General features: G+C 47.0%; 1 protein-coding gene across 1 annotated transcript in view; it reads right to left on the minus strand.

Moving 5' to 3' along the window:
* The window catches only part of LOC129714168 (RNA-binding protein Nova-1-like), a 111,889-nt gene that overhangs the window by 13,234 nt on the left and 78,780 nt on the right, over nucleotides 1–19,875 (minus strand). The window contains 1 exon segment of the mRNA XM_055663670.1: nucleotides 19,015–19,181. Coding sequence (XP_055519645.1) covers nucleotides 19,015–19,181 — 167 coding nt within the window.

Genomic DNA, 19,875 nt, shown 5'->3' on the forward strand with positions numbered 1-19,875 from the left:
CATTCAATGTGATCATGGCTGATCATCCAACTCAGTATCCCATCCCTGCCTTCTCTCCATACCCCCTGATCCCTTTAGCCACAAGGGCCACATCTAACTCCCTCTTAAATATAGCCAATGAACTGTGTGGCCTCAACTACCTTCTGTGGCAGAGAATTCCACAGATTCACTACTCTCTGTGTGAAAAATGATTTTCTCATCTCGGTCCTAAAATACTTCCCTCTTATCCTTAAACTGTGTGACCCCTTGTTCTGGACTTCCCCAACATCGGGAATAATCTTCCTGCATCTGTGGCAGAGAATGCCACAGATTAGAAGCAATGTGCAGTAGTATAAACCATGGCAGGAAGACATAATCCATTTCATGTACAACTTCTTGTTTTAAATTTAACAATACAAAGCAACAGAAGAAAGAAAAATAGAGAAGAGGTGAGGAAAGTAGTGATGTGTAAACCCCTGGGGTACCACTCCAGGAGTTAACAAGTGATAGTTTGTAGAAGGATAGAGAGAGAAAACCCGTAGAGTTATAAAAAGAAAAAAGGAAAGTAGAAAGAACGGTAAAACAGAAAACCAGAAATAGGATATACCTACTTTATATCTTTCCAAACCCCTCACCCAGTTCAGCACGTTGATTCTTAAACTGTGTGATCCCCCTGGTCCCAACATGGGGAACATTTTTGAGAGAGAGAACTTTCTGATAGTTCCCTTACTTTTGCTATGATTGTTATTTTTATTTTGTTTATATATTTCATATTTAAGTTTATATATTTCATATTTATATATTGTTTATATATTTCATATTTAAGTTTATATGAAGTTATGTTATGACAAGGACAAGAAGGCTCTGCAGAGAGTAGTGCGTTCGGCCGAACGCACTATGGGAACTTCACTCACCCCCCTGCAGGAACTGTACAACAGGAGGTGCAACTCCAGAGCAAATAAAATCATGAGAGACCCCTTCCACCCCTGCAACGGACTGTTCCAGCTGCTACGGTCAGGCAAACGCCTCCGTTGCCATGCGGTGAGAACGGAGAGGTTGAGAAGGAGTTTCTTCCCAGAGGCAATTCGGACTGTAAACTCCTATCTCACCAGGGACTAACTCTACAGAACGTTTTTCCTTCCATTATTTATTATGAATAAGAATATGTGTGTTATGATTGTGTTTATAATTTGTTTGGTTGTTTTGTTGTTTGTCTTTTGCACAAAAGTCCGCGAGCATTGCCACTTTCATTTCACTGCACATCTCGTATGTGTATGTGACAAATAAACTTGACTTGACTTGACTTGACTATATTTCATATTTATATATTGTTTATATATTTCATATTTAAGTTTTATTATTTTTTTAAATAACCGTTTTTGGAAGGGAGTCTTTTTGAACGATGGCGCAGCGGTAGAGTTGCTGCCTTAGAGACGTTGGTTCGAGCCTGACTACGGGTGCTGTCTGTACGGAGTTTGCACGTTCTCCCCGTGACCTGCGTGGGTTTTCTCAGAGTCCTCCAGTTTCCTCCCACACTCTAAAGACGTGCCGGTTTGCGGGATAATCGGCTTGGTATAAATGTACCATGTGGCCCTCGTGTTGGGCGGTGCTAGTGTGTGGGGATCGCTGGTTGGTGTGGACTTTCAAGAGAGAGCTAGATAGGGCTCTTAAAGATGGTGGAGTCGGGGGATAGGCAGGAACTTGGTTTATACTCTCTAGAATTTAGGAGATTGAGAGGGGATCTTATAGAAACTTACAAAATTCTTAAGGGGGTTGGACAGGCTAGATGCAGGAAGATTGTTCCCGATGTTGGGGAAGTCCAGGACAAGGGGTCACAGCTTAAGGATAAGGGGGAAATCCTTTAAAACCGAGAAGAGGAGAACTTTTTTTCACACAGAGAGTGGTGAATCTCTGGAACTCTCTGCCACAGAGGGTAGTTGAGGCCACAGTTCATTGGCTATATTTAAGAGGGAGTTAGATGTGGCCCTTGTGGCCAAGGGGATCAGAGGGTATGGAGAGAAGGCAGGTACGGGATACTGAGTTGGATGATCAGCCATGATCATATTGAATGGCGGTGCAGGCTCGAAGGGCCGAATGGCCTACTCCTGCACCTAATTTCTATGTTTCTATGTTTCTATGAACGGGGGGTACTGATTGAGGATGATCAGCCATGATCACATTGAATGGCGGTGCTGGCTCGAGGGGCGTATGGCCTACTCCTGCACCTATAGTCTATTGTCTATCGGTGGGCCAAAGGGCCCATTTGAGCCCTGCATCTTGAAACTAAAAGGTATCCAATGAAAGACTCCAGAGGCTTTCCTGCCTTTGCAAGAATTAGGTCAGGACAATTCCAGAAATAGAATCCAGATTATTATCACGCAGACACACACTTACAACAGATAATAATATCACACCACCCATCCACTGACTCCTAGCGAATATCTCACAAACTCATTCAATATTCATGTCGCATTGACCCATTAACTGATTCACGGCTAATATTCCAATGGCTGATTAACGGATTCATTACCAAATATCCTGATTACTTCTTAAATATTCATCACTCATAGAGTCGCAGAGTGATACAGCGTGGAAACAGGCCCAACTTGCACACATTGGCCAACATGTCCCAGCTACACTAGTCCCACCAGCTCGCGTTTGGCCCATATCCCTCCAAACATGTCCTATCCATGTACCTGTCTAAATGTTTCTTAAACGTTGGGATAGTCCCTGCCTCAACTACCTCTTCTGGCAGCTTGTTCCATAGAAACATAGAAAATAGGTGCAGGAGGAGGCCATTCGGCCCTTCGAGCCAGCACTGCTACTCAATGTGATCATGGCTGGTTGTCCCCGGTCAATAACTCATTGAAACATAGGAAATAGGTGCAGGAGGAGGCCATTCGGCGCAAAGGGTCGGTTCCGTACACCCACCACCCTTTGTGTGGAACAAGTTACCCCTCGGATTCCTGTTACATTGAGCTATTATTCAGCATCTGTGGAGAAAAGGGATAGGTGGCATTTTGGGGCGAGACCCTTCTTCAGTCTGACAGTCTGGGGAGAGGGAAAAAAATGTAGACAATGATATAGTGAGATATTGAACAAATGAATGAAAGATATGCAAAAAAAGATAGAATGATAAAGGGAGCAGGCCATTGTTAGCTGTAGTGCTGGGTGAAAACAAGTTACAGACAATGAGACTCAACAAGGCGACTATGATTTGGCTGGGGGAGGGACGAGAGAGAGAGAGGGGATGGAAAGGTTACTTGAAGATAGCAAAATTAATATGCATACCGCTGGTTTGTAAGCTGCCTAAGTTTACTAAAGTTTCACTAATATCATACAAGGGATTTCTCCCCAATTCGTTGCTCATATGCGATCAGTTTACTCTATAATAACACGTATCTGTGGGGGGAAATAAGTGGTCATAAGTGATAGGAGCAGAAACAGGGCCATTCGGCCCATCAGGTCTCCTCCGCCATTCAATCATCTCTTTCTCCTAACCCCATTCTCCTGCCTTCTCCCCACAACCCCTGACACCCGCACTAATCAAGAATCTATCTATTGTATGGAGAGAAGGCAGGTACGGGATACTGAGTTGGATGATCAGCCATGATCATATTGAATGGCGGTGCAGGCTCGAAGGGCCGAATGGCCTCTACTCCTGCACCTAATTTCTATGTTTCTATCTATCTCTGCCTTAAAAAAATATCCTCTGACTTGGCCTCCACAGCCTTCTGTGGCAATGAATTCCACAGATTCACCACCCTCTGACTGAAGAAATTCCTCCTCATCCCCTTCCTAAAGGAACATGCTTTAATTCTGAGACTGTGCCCTCAGGTCCTTGGCTCTCCCACTAGTGGAAACATCCTCTCCACATCCACTCTATCCAGGCCCTACTAACATGTGGGTACACAAAAAAGTTGGAGAAACTCAGCGGGTGCAGCAGCATCTATGGAGCTTTTTTCACACAGAGAGTGGCAAATCTCTGGAACTCTCTGCCACAGAGGGTAGTTGAGGCCACAGTTCATTGGCTATATTTAAGAGGGAGTTAGATGTGGCTAAGGGGATCAGGGGGTATGGAGAGAAAGCAGGTACGGGATACTGAGTTGGATGATCAGCCATGATCATATTGAATGGCGGTGCAGGCTCGAAGGGCCGAATGGCCTACTCCTGCACCTAATTTCTATGTTTCTATGTTTCTATTGTGATGCCGGCTCGAAGGGCCGAATGGCCTACTCCTGCACCTATTGTCTACATTCCTTGTCAGAGAGATGTTGAGGGCGTGGACCAGGTGATGGATAAAGTTCTGAAGAAGGGTCTCGACCCGAAACGTCGCCCATTCCTTCTCTCCGGAGATGCTGCCCGTCCCGCTGTGTTACTCCAGCAGGCTATCTCTGGGGAGGAAACCCACGTGGTCACGGGGAGAACGTGCAAACTCCGCGCAGACAGCATCTTAGGTCAGGATCGAACCGGGAGTTTCTGGAACAATCAGGCAGTGGCTCTACCAACTGCACCACGGTGCTTGACCACAATATTGACTGAATCAGGAGCTAATTCCTTCATGCGTTGACCCACTGATCAACTTATAACTAATATAGAGGGAGTGCAGAGACGGTTCACCAGACTGATTCCTGGGATGTCAGGACTGTCTTATGAAGAAAGACTGGATAGACTTGGTTTATACTCTATAGAATTTAGAAGATTGAGAGGGGATCTTATAGAAACTTACAAAATTCTTAAGGGGTTGGACAGGCTAGATGCAGGAAGATTGTTCCCGATGTTAGGGAAGTCCAGGACAAGGGGTCACAGCTTAAGGATAAAGGGGAAATCCGTTAAAACCGAGATGAGAAGAACTTTTTTTCACACAGAGAGTGGTGAATCTCTGGAACTCTCTGCCACAGAGGGTAGTTGAGGCCAGTTCATTGGCTATATTTAAGAGGGAGTTAGATGTGGCCCTTGTGGCTAAGGGGATCAGAGGGTATGGAGAGAAGGCAGGTACGGGATACTGAGTTGGATGATCAGCCATGATCATATTGAATGGCGGTGCAGGCTCGAAGGGCCGAATGGCCTACTCCTGCACCTAATTTCTATGTTTCTATGTTTCTAATATCACACTGACCTGCTGGTGATTCTTCACTCATCTTTCACTGGTCCCTAATTAGAAATATCAGTCCTAATCTTAAGCAGATTCATCACTAATTTCATGAAATGATTCAGGACTATTATCACATCAATCATTTTTGACAATTCTTATTCCAGCGATCAAAAAAACTGTTCTTCACCAGTATTGTCCTGACTGCGATCAATGCATTTGTACTATGACAGAGATCTATTGACCACTTCATTACAGACTCCCCATTGACTCATTGACAAATTCAGAACTAATATCTCACTGATACATTAACCAAATATTCAAAGGGCGACATGGTGGCGCAGCAGTAGAAACATAGAAAATAGGTGCAGGAGTAGAGGCCATTCGGCCCTTCGAGCCTGCCCTGCCATTCAATATGATCATGGCTGATCATCCAACTCAGTATCCCATCCCTGCCTTCTCTCCCCATGCCCCCTGATCCCTTTAGCCACAAGGGCCACATCTAACTCCCTCTTAAATATAGCCAATGAACTGTGGCCTCAACTAAGAATTCCACAGATTCACCACTCTGTGTGAAAAATGATTTTCTCATCTCGGTCCTAAAATACTTCCCTCTTATCCTTAAACTGTGTGACCCCTAGTTCTGGACTTCCCCAACATCGGGAATAATCTTCCTGAATCCAGCCTGTCCAACCCCTTAAGAATTTTGTACGTTTCTATAAGATCCCCCCTCAATCTTCTAAATTCTAGCGAGTACAAGCCGAGTCTATCCAGTCTTTCTTCATATGAAAGTCCTGCCATCCCAGGAATCAGTCTGGTGAACCTTCTCTGTACTCCCTCTATGGCAAGAATAGAGTTGCTGCCTCACAGCGCCAGGGACCCGGGTTCGATCCTGACTACGGGTGCTGCCTGTACGGAGTTTGTGCGTTCTCCCCGTGACCTGCGTGGGTTTTCTCCGGGATCTCTGGTTTCCTCCCACACTCCAAAGGTTTATAGGTTAATTGGCTTGGCACACTATAATTGTAACTTGGCCCTAGTGTGTAGGCCACACAACTGTTTCATAACATTGGGATAGTCCCAGCCTCAACTACCTCCTGTGGCTGCTTGTTCCATACACCCCTAATTCGTGTTTTCTCTGCTCTGAGTTGTTCTGTCGGTTCCCATTCAACCAGCGTTGATACGAATCTGTTGTCTTTGCTATTGGCAGAAGATTGCACTACATGGCTTTCCACAGTGACAGGTGACCTGGTTCCTGATGTGAGCCTTATCCCGAGACTCGGACCAGAGGATCATTTGCTCTGCCTGACCGATGGTCCGTGTTTTAACTGTTTGTGTTCTGCATCCCATGCCACTAACATACCCGGGCAACTTTAGGTACAGCGTGGAAATAGGCCCTTCGGCCCACCGAGTCCATGCCGACCCTCTACAAACTTCAGACTTTGGAGATACAGCGTGGGAACTGGCCCTTCGGCGATCACCCCGTATACTAGCCCTATCCTACAGATTCAGATTCAGATTCAGATTCAATTTTAATTGTCATTGTCAGTGTACAGTACAGAGACAACGAAATGCATTTAGCATCTCCCTGGAAGAGCGACATAGCAAACGATTTGAATAAATAATAATAAGTGTCCGGGGGGGGGGTGGTGGTGATTGGCAGTCACCGAGGTACGTTGTTGAGTACTACACGCGCGGGACAATTTACAGAAGCCAATCCACCTACAAACCCACGTATCTTTGGGATGTAGGAGGTAACCAAAGCACCCAGAGAAATTCCTACGGGTGCTGTCTGTACGGAGTTTGCACGTTCTCCCCGTGAGTTTTCTCCGAGATTTTCGGTTTCCTCCCACACTCCAAAGACGTGCAGGTTTGTAGGTTAATTGGCTTGGTGTAAATGTAAATTGTCCCTAGTGTGTGTAGGATAGTGTTAGTGTGCGGGGATCGCTGGTCGGTGTGGACTCGGTGGGCCGTAGAGACTGTTTCTGCGTTGTATCTCCGAACTAAACGTAACTAGTTTTGCTTGGGCAGTCTGCACCCCAGCGGTATGATCATTGACCTCAAATTTCAGGCAGTCCCAACTTTCTCCTCCGCTCCTCAGCTTTCCCTCAGCCCACTGGCTCCACCACTTCCTTTCATCTCCACCCCCACCCCCACACTCCACCCATCAATCTGAAGAAGGGTCTCAACCCGAAACGTTGCCTATTTCCTTCGCTCCATAGATGCTGCCTGCACTATGGGAACTTCACTCACCCCCCTGCAGGAACTATACAACAGGAGGTGCAACTCCAGAGCAAACAAAATCATGGGAGACCCCTTCCACCCCTGCAACGGACTGTTCCAGCCGCTACGGTCAGGCAAACGCCTCCGTTGCCATGCAGTGAGAACGGAGAGGTTGAGAAGGAGTTTCTTCCCAGAGGCAATTCGGACTGTAAACGCCTATCTCACCAGGGACTAACTCTACAGAATGTTTTTCCTTCTATTATTTATTATGTAAAAGAATATGTGTGTTATGATTGTGTTTATAATTTGTTTGGTTGTTTTGTTGTTTGTCTTTTGCACAAAAGTCCGCGAGCATTGCCACTTTCATTTCACTGCACATCTCGTATGTGTATGTGACAAATAAACTTGACTTGACTTGACTTGCCTCACCCGCTGAGTTTATCCAGCATTTTTGTCTACCCTAAACTAAACTAGTGACTGGTTCTGCATACCCCCTTCGTAAACAAAATTGTAGTCTCTTAAGTGGACCCTTCCATATCTCTAGTTTCCCTCTCCCCTGCCTCTCAGTCTGAAGAAGGGTCTCGACCTACAACGTTACCCATTCCTTCGTCACGAACTTCAAGTAACCCTTGCTTTCCCTCTCTCTCTCACCATCCCTCCCCACCCTAATTCTCCGACTAGTTTCACTGCCCTCCTGATTAGCAATAATCCTGGATCTCTGTCCCCTTTGATCTCTCGTTTTCACACCTTACCCTTCCATATCTCTACGTCTCCCTCTCCCCTGACTCTCAGTCTGAAGAAGGGCCTCGACCCGAAATGCCACCCATGCCTTCTCTCCACAGATGCTGCCTGTCCCGCTGAGTTACTCCAGCATTTTCTGTCTATCTTCGGTGTAAACCAGGGAAGATTTAATAGGAATCTGAGGGGTAACTTTTACCACACAAAGGTTGGTGGGTGTATGGAACGAGCTGACAGAGGAGGTAGTTGAGGCTGGGACTATCCCAACGTTTAGTTTTGTGGACAAGCTTTTCCCTTTGAGAATAGGGAAGATTCAAACAAGAGGACATGACTTCAGAATTAAGGGACAGAAGTTTAGGGGTAATATGAGGGGGAACTTCTTTACGCAGAGAGTGGTGGTGGTGTGGAATGAGCTCCCAGTGGAAGTGGTAGAGGCAGGTTCATTGGTATCATTTAAAAATAAATTGGATAGGCATATGGATGAGAAGGGAATGGAGGGTTATGGTACGAGTGCAGGCAGGTGGGACTAAGGGGAACAAAATTTGTTCGGCATGGACTTGTAGGGCCGAGATGGCCTGTTTCCGTGCTGTAATTGTTATATGGTTATATGGTTATATGGTTTAAGAAACAGATAGACGGGTAGACAAAAGTGCTGGAGAAACTCAGCGGGTGCAGCAGCATCTATGGAGCGAAGGAAATAGGCAACGTTTCTCGAAACGTTACCTATTTCCTTCCTGAAGGGTTTCGGGACGAAACGTTGCCTATTTCCTTCGCTCCATAGATGCTGCTGCACCCGCTGAGTTTCTCCAGCTTTTTTGTATACCTTAGACAGGTACATGGATAGGAAAGGTTTGGAGGGATATGGACCAAGCGCAGGCAGGTTGGACTAGCATAGCTGGGACATGTTGGCCGGTGTGGGCAAGTTGGGCCGAAGGGCCTGCTTCCACTCTGCATCACACTAAAACCCTATCTGCAGTTCCTTCCGACACACTTGTAGTCACTTAAACTTCCTTGGAAGTTTACACTCTGAAGTAGAAATCCCAGCTTCACACTGGCTATTACACACAAATAAAAGCCAGTATGTTCTGAAGGAAACTCGGCTGGGAGTCACTGAATTGGCAGGCAAATCTATTTTCAGCTTACTGCCTTTGTTCTAAGACAATATCCGACTATGTTTACTTTCCATAGCCTCACTTAAGTTGCTCATTTAATTCTACGAGTGAAGGGATTTGCAAAGTGCTCATTTTGTCTCAGGGTGGCCCCTTGAATCAGTAGCTAACGCCTCAGTTTCAGCTTAGTTTATTGTCACGTGTGCCGAGGTACAGTGAAAAGTTTTTGTTGCGTGCTAACCAGTCAGCGGATAGACTCTGCGAGCATTGCCACTTTTCATTTCGCCGCACATCTCGTATGTGTATGTGACAAATAAACTTGACTTGACTTGTTTTCACCAGCTTCTTGTTATCACCCAACGAACAACTAACAAAATTGTCATCTTTCATTCATTGTTCTTTATCTCTCTGCATCACAAGAATTCCACAGATTCACCACTCTCTGTGTGAAAACATTTTTTAGCATAGAAAATAGGTGCAGGAGTAGGCCATTCGGCCCTTCCAGCCTGCACCGCCATTCAATATGATCATGGCTGATCATCCAACTCAGTATCCCATCCCTGCCTTCTCTCCATACCCCCTGATCCCTTTAGCCACAAGGGCCACATCTAACTCCCTCATAAATATAGCCAATGAACTGGGGCCTCAAATACCTTCTGTGGCAGAGAATTCCACAGATTCACCACTCTCTGTGTGAAAAATGTTTTCCTCATCTCGGTCCTAAAAGACTTCCCCCTTATCCTTAAACTGTGTGACCCCTTGTTCTGGACTTCTCCAACATCGGGAACAATCTTCCTGCATCTAGCCTGTCCAACCCCTTAAGAATTTTGTAAGTTTCTATAAGATCCCCCCTCAATCTTCTAAATTCTAGCGAGTACAAGCCGAGTCTATCCAGTCTTTCTTCATATGAAAGTCCTGACATCCCAGGAATCAGTCTGGTGAACCTTCTCTGTACTCCCTCTATGGCAAAAATGTCCTTTTACTTGGTCATCGTTGCTTTTTGGCCTCTTTCATAACTTTACCACCTATATGTCTTGTTTCCCTTTCTCTCTCCCCCGACTCTCAGATCCGATACGCCACCCATTCCTTCTCTCCAGAGATGCTGCCTGTCCCGCTGAGTTACTCCTGCATTTTGTGCCTTTCAACGAAAGGACTACATGTGATTGCAGGCTTATTGGCTTTGGTAAAATTGTAAATTGTCCCCAGTGTGTGTAGGGTGGTGTTATTGTGCTGGTCGGCATGGACTCGTTGGGCCGAAGGGCCTGTTTCCGTGCTGTATCTCTAAACACAGAGGGCAATGAATTTGAGAGAAGAATCCTCTGTCTGCATTGTCAGTGAGAGACAGGGAACAAATGGGTTTCACGGAGACACTCCAGAATTGCCAGGGCAGCAAGGGGTTAACGGGCACTGCAGGGGGTTGCGAAGTCAGGACTGAAGTTGTGTTCATACTGACGTAGTGTAGTCCTTTTATATTAACATCCTGCAGCATCACCTCCTTGGAGCAGTGTGTCCTTGAGGAGAGACAAAGACATCTCGACACAGCACCCACAGTCTCCCACACACAGATGCACACAGGCAGAGACACGCGCGCACACACACGCCCACGCACACACACATGTACGCGCACACACATAAGCATAAAGAGACACACGCACACACATGCACACACGCGCACACACACATGTACATGCACACACAGATGCACACAGACAGAGACACGCGCGCACACACACGCCCACACATACGCACACACACATGTACATGCACACAGAGATACACACAGACAGACACGCATACACACATGTACATGCACACACATATGCATACAGACAGAAAAACGCACACACATACACAGACACGCACATATGCACACACATGTACCCGTACATGCACACACGTATGCATACAGGCAGAGACACGTGCGCACACACATGTATCCGCACGTGTGCACACACATATGCATAGATACACACGCGCACACACATGCATACAGACAAAGACACGGGCACACACACATGTATCCGTACGCGTGCACACACATATGTATAGATACACACATGCACACAGACCCGCACACATGCACGAGCACACACATATGCATACAGACACAGACACACACACACACTGGAAAGGCATCTGTGCTCATTAATTTAGACGGTATCTGCTCACGAAGGCCTGTATGAACAGTCCTTTACTTTCTGAGTTTCAGGCAGGGTTTAGATCAAATCCCTGGCTGCAGGACTTGCCTTATCACTGTCGAAAACAACTCCTGTTGGGCACACATCCAGGGCTAAGTCCCTGATTATTCCCAGATTCCTAAATGTGGCACCTGCTGCCTAAATATAGCTCTCGTTCACAAAGGGATGTGGGGCCTGTGCTTTGTATCAATCTATACTGCAGCAGAGGCAATTTCCAGGCAGCCCCTTGGTCTGAAGAAGGGTCTCGATCCGAAAACGTCACCCATTCCTTCTCTCCAGAGATGGTGCCTGTCCCGCTGAGTTACTCCAGCATTTTGTGTCCATCCTAGGTTTAGCTGAGTTCAGTTTATTGTTGTCAGTGTACCGAGGGAGAGCAAAAATCCCGTGTAGGAAGGAACTGCAGAGAGACACAAAACGCTGGAGTAACTCAGCGGGTCAGGCAGCATCTCTGGAGAGAAGGAATGGGTGGCGTTTCGGGTCGAGACCCTTCTTCAGACGGAGAGTCGGGGAAGAGAGATATAGATATAGACGGTGAATTTATGAAAGATAGGCCAAAAAGCAACGAGGATCAAGGAAAGGTGGAGCCCACAATGGTCCATTGTTGGCTGTGGGCTGGGTGATAACGAGTTACAGAGACAGCGAAACTCAGCCGGACGACAGTGAAACTAGTACGACGACTAGCGTGGGTTAAGGATGGAGAGAGAGGGGACAAGAGTTGTTTGAAGTTAGAGAAATCAATGTTTATTCCACTGGTTTGTAAGCTGCCCAAGCAAAGTATGAGGTGCTGCTCCTCCAATTTGCGCTAGGCTTCACTCTGACAGTGGAGGAGGCCCAGGACTGAAAGGTCAGTGTGGGAATGGGAGGGGGAGTTGAAGTGTTTGGCAACTGGGAGATGTATGCAGTTGCATCGTAATGCCCCTGCCCCTTACATTGTTTGTCCAACTAATGAAGTGAAGGGCCAGTGTGTCTTGCTTTCATAAGTCTATAGGTGAACAGGAGCAGAATTAGCGCAGATGGCCCTCGCCATTCACTCGTGGCTGATCTATCTTTCCCTCTCAACCCCATTCTCCTGCCTTCTCCCCATAACCCCTGACACCCGCACTGATCAAGAATCCTGCTCCCAGTACAGACAGCACCCGCAGTCGGGATCGAACTGGGGTCTCTGGTAACTGAGGTAAGGCAGCAACTCTACCGCTGTGCCACCGTGCTGCCCCTTAAATTCCAGTAATCGCGAAATAAATAAATCTACCCGTGTTACTCTCTTCCTGAAGAGGAGAGGTGCCGCTGGATGCCCCACTGCAGGGGGGGGGGGGGGGGGGGGGGGGGGGGGGGGGGAGGGGGAGGAGAGGGTCTGCAGAAAGCAGGTTGTACAGCTCGTTTCGTTAGAGAACGCCTTGCAGCTGCAGCTGGTCGCTGCTCCTGCATAACTGCATCGATTGCTGGCTGGCGGGCGTGCATGATTGATGGCAGACGTAACTGCAGCGTTGCATTAGCAGAGGTGTGGACAGGCTGCAGGACAGCTTCCACTGGTGACCAGAGGCCACAGCCTCAGGATTAAAGGACGTTCCTTTAGGAAGGAGATGGGGAGGAATTTCTGCAGTTAGAGGCTGGTGAATCTGTGGAATTATTGGCCACGGAAGGATGTGGAGGCCAAGTCAATGGATATATTTAAGGCAGAGATAGATAGATTCTTGATTAGTACAGGTGTCAGGGGGTTATGGGGACAAGGCAGGAGAATGGGGCTAGGAGGGAGAGATAGATCAGCCATGATCACATTGAATGGCGGTGCTGGCTCGAAGGGCCAAATGGCCTACTCCTGCACTTATTGTCTATTGTCTATTGATTGAATGGCAGAGTAGACTTGATGGGCCGAATGGCTGAATTCTGCTCCGGGAACTGATGAACTGATGAGTGGGTGGGGAAGATATTGGCCAACAATCCTTTAATGCCCATTGGGTCTAAATTTACAATTTAGTTTATTGTCATTTGAACCTCAAATGAAGTTCAAACGAAACAAGGGTCTCGACCCAAAAACATCTCCTATTCCTTCTCTCCAGAGATAATGCCTGGCCCGCTGAGTTACTCCAGATATATGTGTCTATCCTCGGTGTAAACCAGCATCTGCAGTTCCATTGTGCCCCTATGCCAGCAGGCTTAGAATAGAATGCCTTTTATTGTCATTCAAACAGCTTGGTTTGAACGAAATTGCATTTTCTACAGTTTAAACAATTACAAAAAAAAAACAAGACACACACTTAACACAATTTACACAAACATCCACCACAGTGAATCCCCAACACCTCCTCACTGTGATGGAAGGCAAAGTCTTATGCTTGTCTGTGCCTTGTTGCAATGTGAGGAGCTGGTGCCAAATTAGAGCAGCAACATGCTTCTATGGAAAGAGCTACTAGAGGAGGCAGGGACTATCGCAATTAAGACAGGTACATGGATAGGGCAGGTTTAGAGGGATATGGGCCAAACGCAGGCAGGAGGGACCAGTGTAGATGGGACATGTTGGTTGGAGTGAGCAAGTGGGGCCGAAGGGTCTGTTTACACACTAAATGACTATTAGTAAGGAAATAACAGCAACCTATTGATGGCCAGGACAAGCTTAAAATGTTAGCATTAGCCGTTGTGCAGTAGAACAGCTTTGCTACAGAAATATTTTGAAAAAACTACAGATGCTGGAAGTCTAAAATGGTGCAGGAAACACACAGTAAGTCAGGCAGCATCTGTAACTGTAGAAAGAAGGACCTGCAGATGCTGGTTTGCAAAATAAAGTCTCAGTGTGTGTAGCATGGTGTTAGTGTGTGGGAATCGCTGGCCAGCATGGACTCGTTGGGCCGAAGGGCCTGGTTCCACACTGTATCTCTAAAGTCTAAAGATAGTGTTAGTGTGTGGGGATCGCTGGTCAGCATGGACTCGTTGGGCAAAAATCAAGGAAAGGTGGAGCCCACAATGGTCCATTGTTGGCTGTGGGCTGGGTGATAACGAGTTACAGAGACGGCGAAACTCAGCCGGACGACAGTGAAACTAGTACGACGACTAGCGTGGGTTAGGGACGGAGAAAGGGCCTGCTTCGGCGCTGTATCTCTAAACTAAACTAAATTGGAGCAAGCTAAACTTCCCGCGGGGATAATGGCCACTTCCTGTGTCGGCAGGAATTAGGCCACATGGATGGCGGGACTGGGGTCAGGGGTCAGGGGTCAGAGGAAGATGGGGCCCAGAGGATGTGACGCAACTGAGAGGGAAACAAGGGACTAGGAAACTGGAGCAGGAAGTCATAAACAGATGGTGAGATAGATCCTGTCCACAATCATTCTAGATTGTAACAATTTGGTTCCATTGGGCCTGACTTGTGGCGCAGCGGTAGAGTTGCTGCCTTACAGCGCTTTTAGCGCCAGAGACCCAGGTTCGATCCAGACCTCGGGTGCTGTCTGTACGGAGTTTGCACGTTCTCCCCGTGACCTGCGTGGGTTTTCTCCGAGATCTTCGGTTTCCTCCCACACTCCAAAGGCGTACAGGTTTGTAGGTTAATTGGCTTGGTGTAAGTGTAAATTGTCCCTAGTGTGTGTGTTGGATGGTGTTAATGTGCGGGGATCGCTGGCCGGCCAGACTCGGTGGGCCGAAGGGCCTGTTTCATCTCTGTACCTCTAAACTAGACTGCATGAAGAAGGAAAATGAAGTCTGAAGAAGGGTCTCGACCTGAAACGTCACCCATTCCTTCTCTCCAGAGATGCTGCCTGTCCCGCTGAGTTACTCCAGCTTTTTGTGTCTTATCTTCAATTTAAACCAGCATCTGCAGTCCCTTCCCTGCACAAGGAACATGAACTAGTGAGCTCACCAACCTTGCCCACTTTCATCTCAGGCCAGGAAGCCAGCATTGTTAAATGTTTAGTAGACAAAAAAGCTGGAGAAACTCAGCGGGTGCAGCAGCATCTATGGAGCGAAGGAAATAGGCAACGTTTCGGGCCAAAACCCTTCTTCAGACTGATGTGGGGTGGGGAGGGAGGGGGGGGGGAGGTGAAGAAAGGGAAAATGAAGAGGAGAAGCCCGAGGGCTGAGGGAGAGCTGAGAAGGGGAGGAGACAGCAAGGGCTACCGGAAATTGGAGAATTCAATGTTTATGCCGCTAGGGTGCAGACTGCCCAAGCGGAATATGAGGTGCTGCTCCTCCAATTTGCGGTGGGACTCACTCTGGCCATGGAGGAGGCCCAGGACAGAGAGGTCGGATTCAGAATGTTAAATGGTTATCCGTGCTGTGGACACAAGACATTTTCATTCCCTGTTAAAAGTCTGTAACAAACCACTCTTGGCCAGAAACGTACCACAACATATATAGGTCCAAAGTTGCATCCTGCCCTGGTTCAACAATTCGAACAGACAGGAACAGATAGGTAATTACAGAGAGCGGTGGACTCTGCCCATTCCATCACAGGTACTGACCTCCCCACCATCGATGCTGCCTGACCTGCTGAGTTACTCCAGCATTTTGTGTCCATCTTCTGAAGAAGATTGTCACCTTGTTTAATCAAGTATAATTGCAAAGCAACTGCATGCCAATGGCCACACATGGTGAAACTGACAAACTGTGCTCCTAGGATGCAATAGTGTTTGTTTACGGCAGAGATGTTACATGGAAACATTTTTTTCTTCCCTGGACTGTTTATTTCCCCAAGACAGCTTTTTCCCTCTGTTTGTCGAATTGCAAGGTAACTTTAAGTGGTCCTCTATTTCCCGATCAAAATCACATTACAACCAAAATGGTGTTCCCAAATTCACCAATTAAATTATATCCTGTTAATGTTATGGAAACAGACATTATGGCAGAACAACTTGAAGGGGCGAAACGGTGGCTCAGCGGAAGAGTTACTGCCTTACAGTGCTTACAGCGACAGAGATCCGGGTTCGATCCTGACTACGGGTGCTGTCTATATGGAGTTTGTATGCTCTGCCCATGTCCCTAGAATCCCTAGAATCTTCCAATACAAATTTAGATTAGTGGAGAGAAACAGCGCGGAAACAGGCCCTTCGGCCCACCGAGTCCGCACCGACCAGCGATCCCCACACATTAACTTAAGGATAAGGGGGAAATCTTTTAGGACCGAGATGAGAAAATCATTTTTCACACAGAGAGTGGTGAATCTGTGGAATTCTCTGCCACAGAAGGTAGTTGAGGCCACAGTTCATTGGCTATATTTAAGAGGGAGTTAGATGTGGCCCTTGTGGCTAAAGGGATCAGGGGGTATGGAGAGAAACATAGAAACATAGAAACATAGAAACATAGAAATTAGGTGCAGGAGTAGGCCATTCGGCCCTTCGAGCCTGCACCGCCATTCAATATGATCATGGCTGATCATCCAACTCAGTATCCCGTACCTGCCTTCTCTCCATACCCCCTGATCCCCTTAGCCACAAGGGCCACATCTAACTCCCTCTTAAATATAGCCAATGAACTGGCCTCAACTACCCTCTGTGGCAGAGAGTTCCAGAGATTCACCACTCTCTGTGTGAAAAAAGTTCTCTCTCATCTCGGTTTTAAAGGATTTCCCCCTTATCCTTAAACTGTGACCCCTTGTCCTGGACTTCCCCAACATCAGGAACAATTTTCCTGCATCTAGCCTGTCCAACCCCTTAAGAATTTTGTAAGTTTCTATAAGAAGGCAGGTACAGGATACTGAGTTGGATGATCAGCGATGATATTCTTGAATGGCGGTGCAGGCTCGAAGGGCCGAATGGCCTCTACTCCTGCACCTATTTTCTATGTTTCTATCCTACACCCACAAGGGACATTTTTTTACATTTATACCAGGCCAATTGACCTACAAACAATGAACGTCTTTTGAAGTGTGGGAGGAAACCGAAGATCTCGGAGAGAACCCACGCAGGTCATGGGGAGAACGTACAAACTCCGTACAGACAGCACCCGTAGTCAGGATCGAACCCGGGTCTCTGGCGCCGTGAGGCAGCAACTCTACCGCTCCACCACCTTGCCTCTTTGTTCGTGAAAATGCACAGTGGTGGATCTTCTGGTATCAGTTTGAGAGGGAAACGAGAAAGGGGAATCGATCAGTTCTACCCGCTGTCCGCAACATGTGATGGTTTCAATCAACAGAAATATTAGACAGACACAAAATACTGGAGTAACTCAGCGGGTCAGGCATCATCTCCGGAGAGAAGGAATGGGTGACGTTTTTGACGAGAGTCTGAACTACTATCTATTTGGTGACCCTCGGACTATCCTTGATCGGACTTTGCTGGCTTTACCTTGCACTGAATGTTTTTCTCTTTTCAAGTATCTGTACTCTGTAAAAGGCTGGATTGTAATCTCATATTGTCTTTCTGCTGACTGGATAGCAGGCAACAAAAGCTTTACGCTGTACACATGACAATAAACTAAACTGAGGAATTGTTTTCACTGTAGCCAATTAGCCAAGAAAGGGTCTTGACCCGAAACGTCACCTCTAACCTACTTTTCTAAACCCACTGAACAGTGAAAGGCCTGGTTAGAGTGGATGTGGAGAGGATGTTTCTACTGTTGGAAGAGTCTAGGACTAGAGGTCACAGCCTCAGAATAAAAGGACGTCCCTTTAGAAATGAGATGAGGAGGAATTTCTTTCGTCAGAGGCTGGTGAATCTGTGGAATTCATTGCCACAGAAGGCTATGGGGTCATTGGATATTTTTAAGGCGGAGATTGAGACATTCTTGATAAGGAAGAGTGATTCTCGATTAGTCAGGGGTTATGGGGAGAAGGCAGGAGAATGGGGTTGAGAGAGAAAGATAGATCAGCCATGATTGAATGGCGGAGTAGACTTGATGGGCTAATTGGCCTAATTCTAACCATATAACAATTACAGCATGGAAACAGGCCATCTCGGCCCTTCTAGTCCGTGCCGAACACTTACTCTCAACTAGTCCCATCTACCCACACTCAGACCATAACCCTCCATTCCCTTCCCATCCATATACCTATCCAATTTATTTTTAAATGATAAAATCGAACCTGTCTCCATCATGTTCAGTACTCCTAGAACATATAGAAACATAGAAACATAGATATTAGGTGCAGGAGTAGGCCATTCGGCCCTTCGAGCCTGCACCGCCATTCAATATGATCATGGCTGATCATCCAACTCAGTATCCCGTACCTGCCTTCTCTCCATACCCTCTGATCCCCTTGGCCACATCTAACTCCCTCTTAAATATAGCCAATGAACAGGCCTCAACTACCCTCTGTGGTAGAGAGTTCCAGAGATTCACCACTCTCTGTGTGAAAAAAGTTCTCCTCATCTCGGTTTTAAAGGATTTCCCCCTTATCCTTAAGCTGTGTGACCCCTTGTCCTGGACTTCCCCAACATCGGGAACAATCTTCCTGCATCTAGCCTGTCCAACCCCTTAAGAATTTTGTACGTTTCTATAAGATCCCCTCTCGATCTCCTAAATTCTAGAGAGTATAAACCAAGTCTTTCTTCATAAGACAGTCCTGACATCCCAGGAATCAGTCTGGTGAACCTTCTCTGCACTCCCTCTATGGCAATGGGGTGGGTGGGGGAGATATTAGCCAACACCCCCATATGGTCTGAAGCAGGGTGGCCGACCCGCTGAGTTACTGCAGCGTTTTGTGTCTATCTTTAGTTTGTGGAACAGCATCTGCAGTTCCTTCCAGCACAACTCTTACTTGCTTGACCCGGTCTGGGTTGACGTTGGTCTGGGGTTGGAGGATGTTGACGGGCTCCGCCTTGCCGACATTCTGCGGCATCTCCCGGACCTTCTCCGCGATGAAGTCATGGACGGCGTTCAAAGCTTCCACCGTCCCCTGGATCAGGCAAACCCTCTCGGTGGTACCTGCGGGCAGAAGGAAGAAAGGGTCACACTCACCACTCATCTCCCGGAGCAGAAAGGGCCAAGTGCCAGCACCGGTTCACCTTGCCCTTTACAATGACCCCAGCTACTCGCTGCCTCGGCAAGGCCAGCAGCATAACCAAGGACCAGTCTCACCCCGGTCACTCCCTCTTCTCCCCTCTCCCCATCAAGCCAAGTCAAGTCAAGTCATCAGTCTGAAGAAGGGTTTCGTCCCGAAACGTTGCCTATTTCCTTCGCTCCATAGATGCTGCTGCACCCGCTGAGTTTCTCCAGCACGTTTGTCTACCAAGTCAAGTCAAGTTTATTTGTCACATACACATACGAGATGTGCAGTGAAATGAAAAATGGCGATGCTCGCGGCCTTTGTGCAAAAAGACAAACAAACAAACTACAAACAGAATGGAACAGAATCACATATTTTTTACATATTACATATTGTGGGAGGAAGGAAAAAGGAAAAAAAAATAGCAATTTAAAAAAACATTAGAATGGTAAAGTTAGTCCCTGGTGAGATAGGAGGCATTAGTGGTGCTGGCTCGAAGGGCCAAAGGGCTTATTCCTGCACCTACTTTTCTATGTATCTAAGAGGTACAGAAGTGTGAAAACAAACGCACACCTCAAGATTCAGGGACAGTTTCTTCCCAGCTGTTATCAGGCAACTGTGAACCATCCCACC

Source organism: Leucoraja erinacea, chromosome 38 (assembly GCF_028641065.1).
Source record: "Leucoraja erinacea ecotype New England chromosome 38, Leri_hhj_1, whole genome shotgun sequence".
NCBI lineage: Eukaryota > Metazoa > Chordata > Chondrichthyes > Rajiformes > Rajidae > Leucoraja > Leucoraja erinaceus.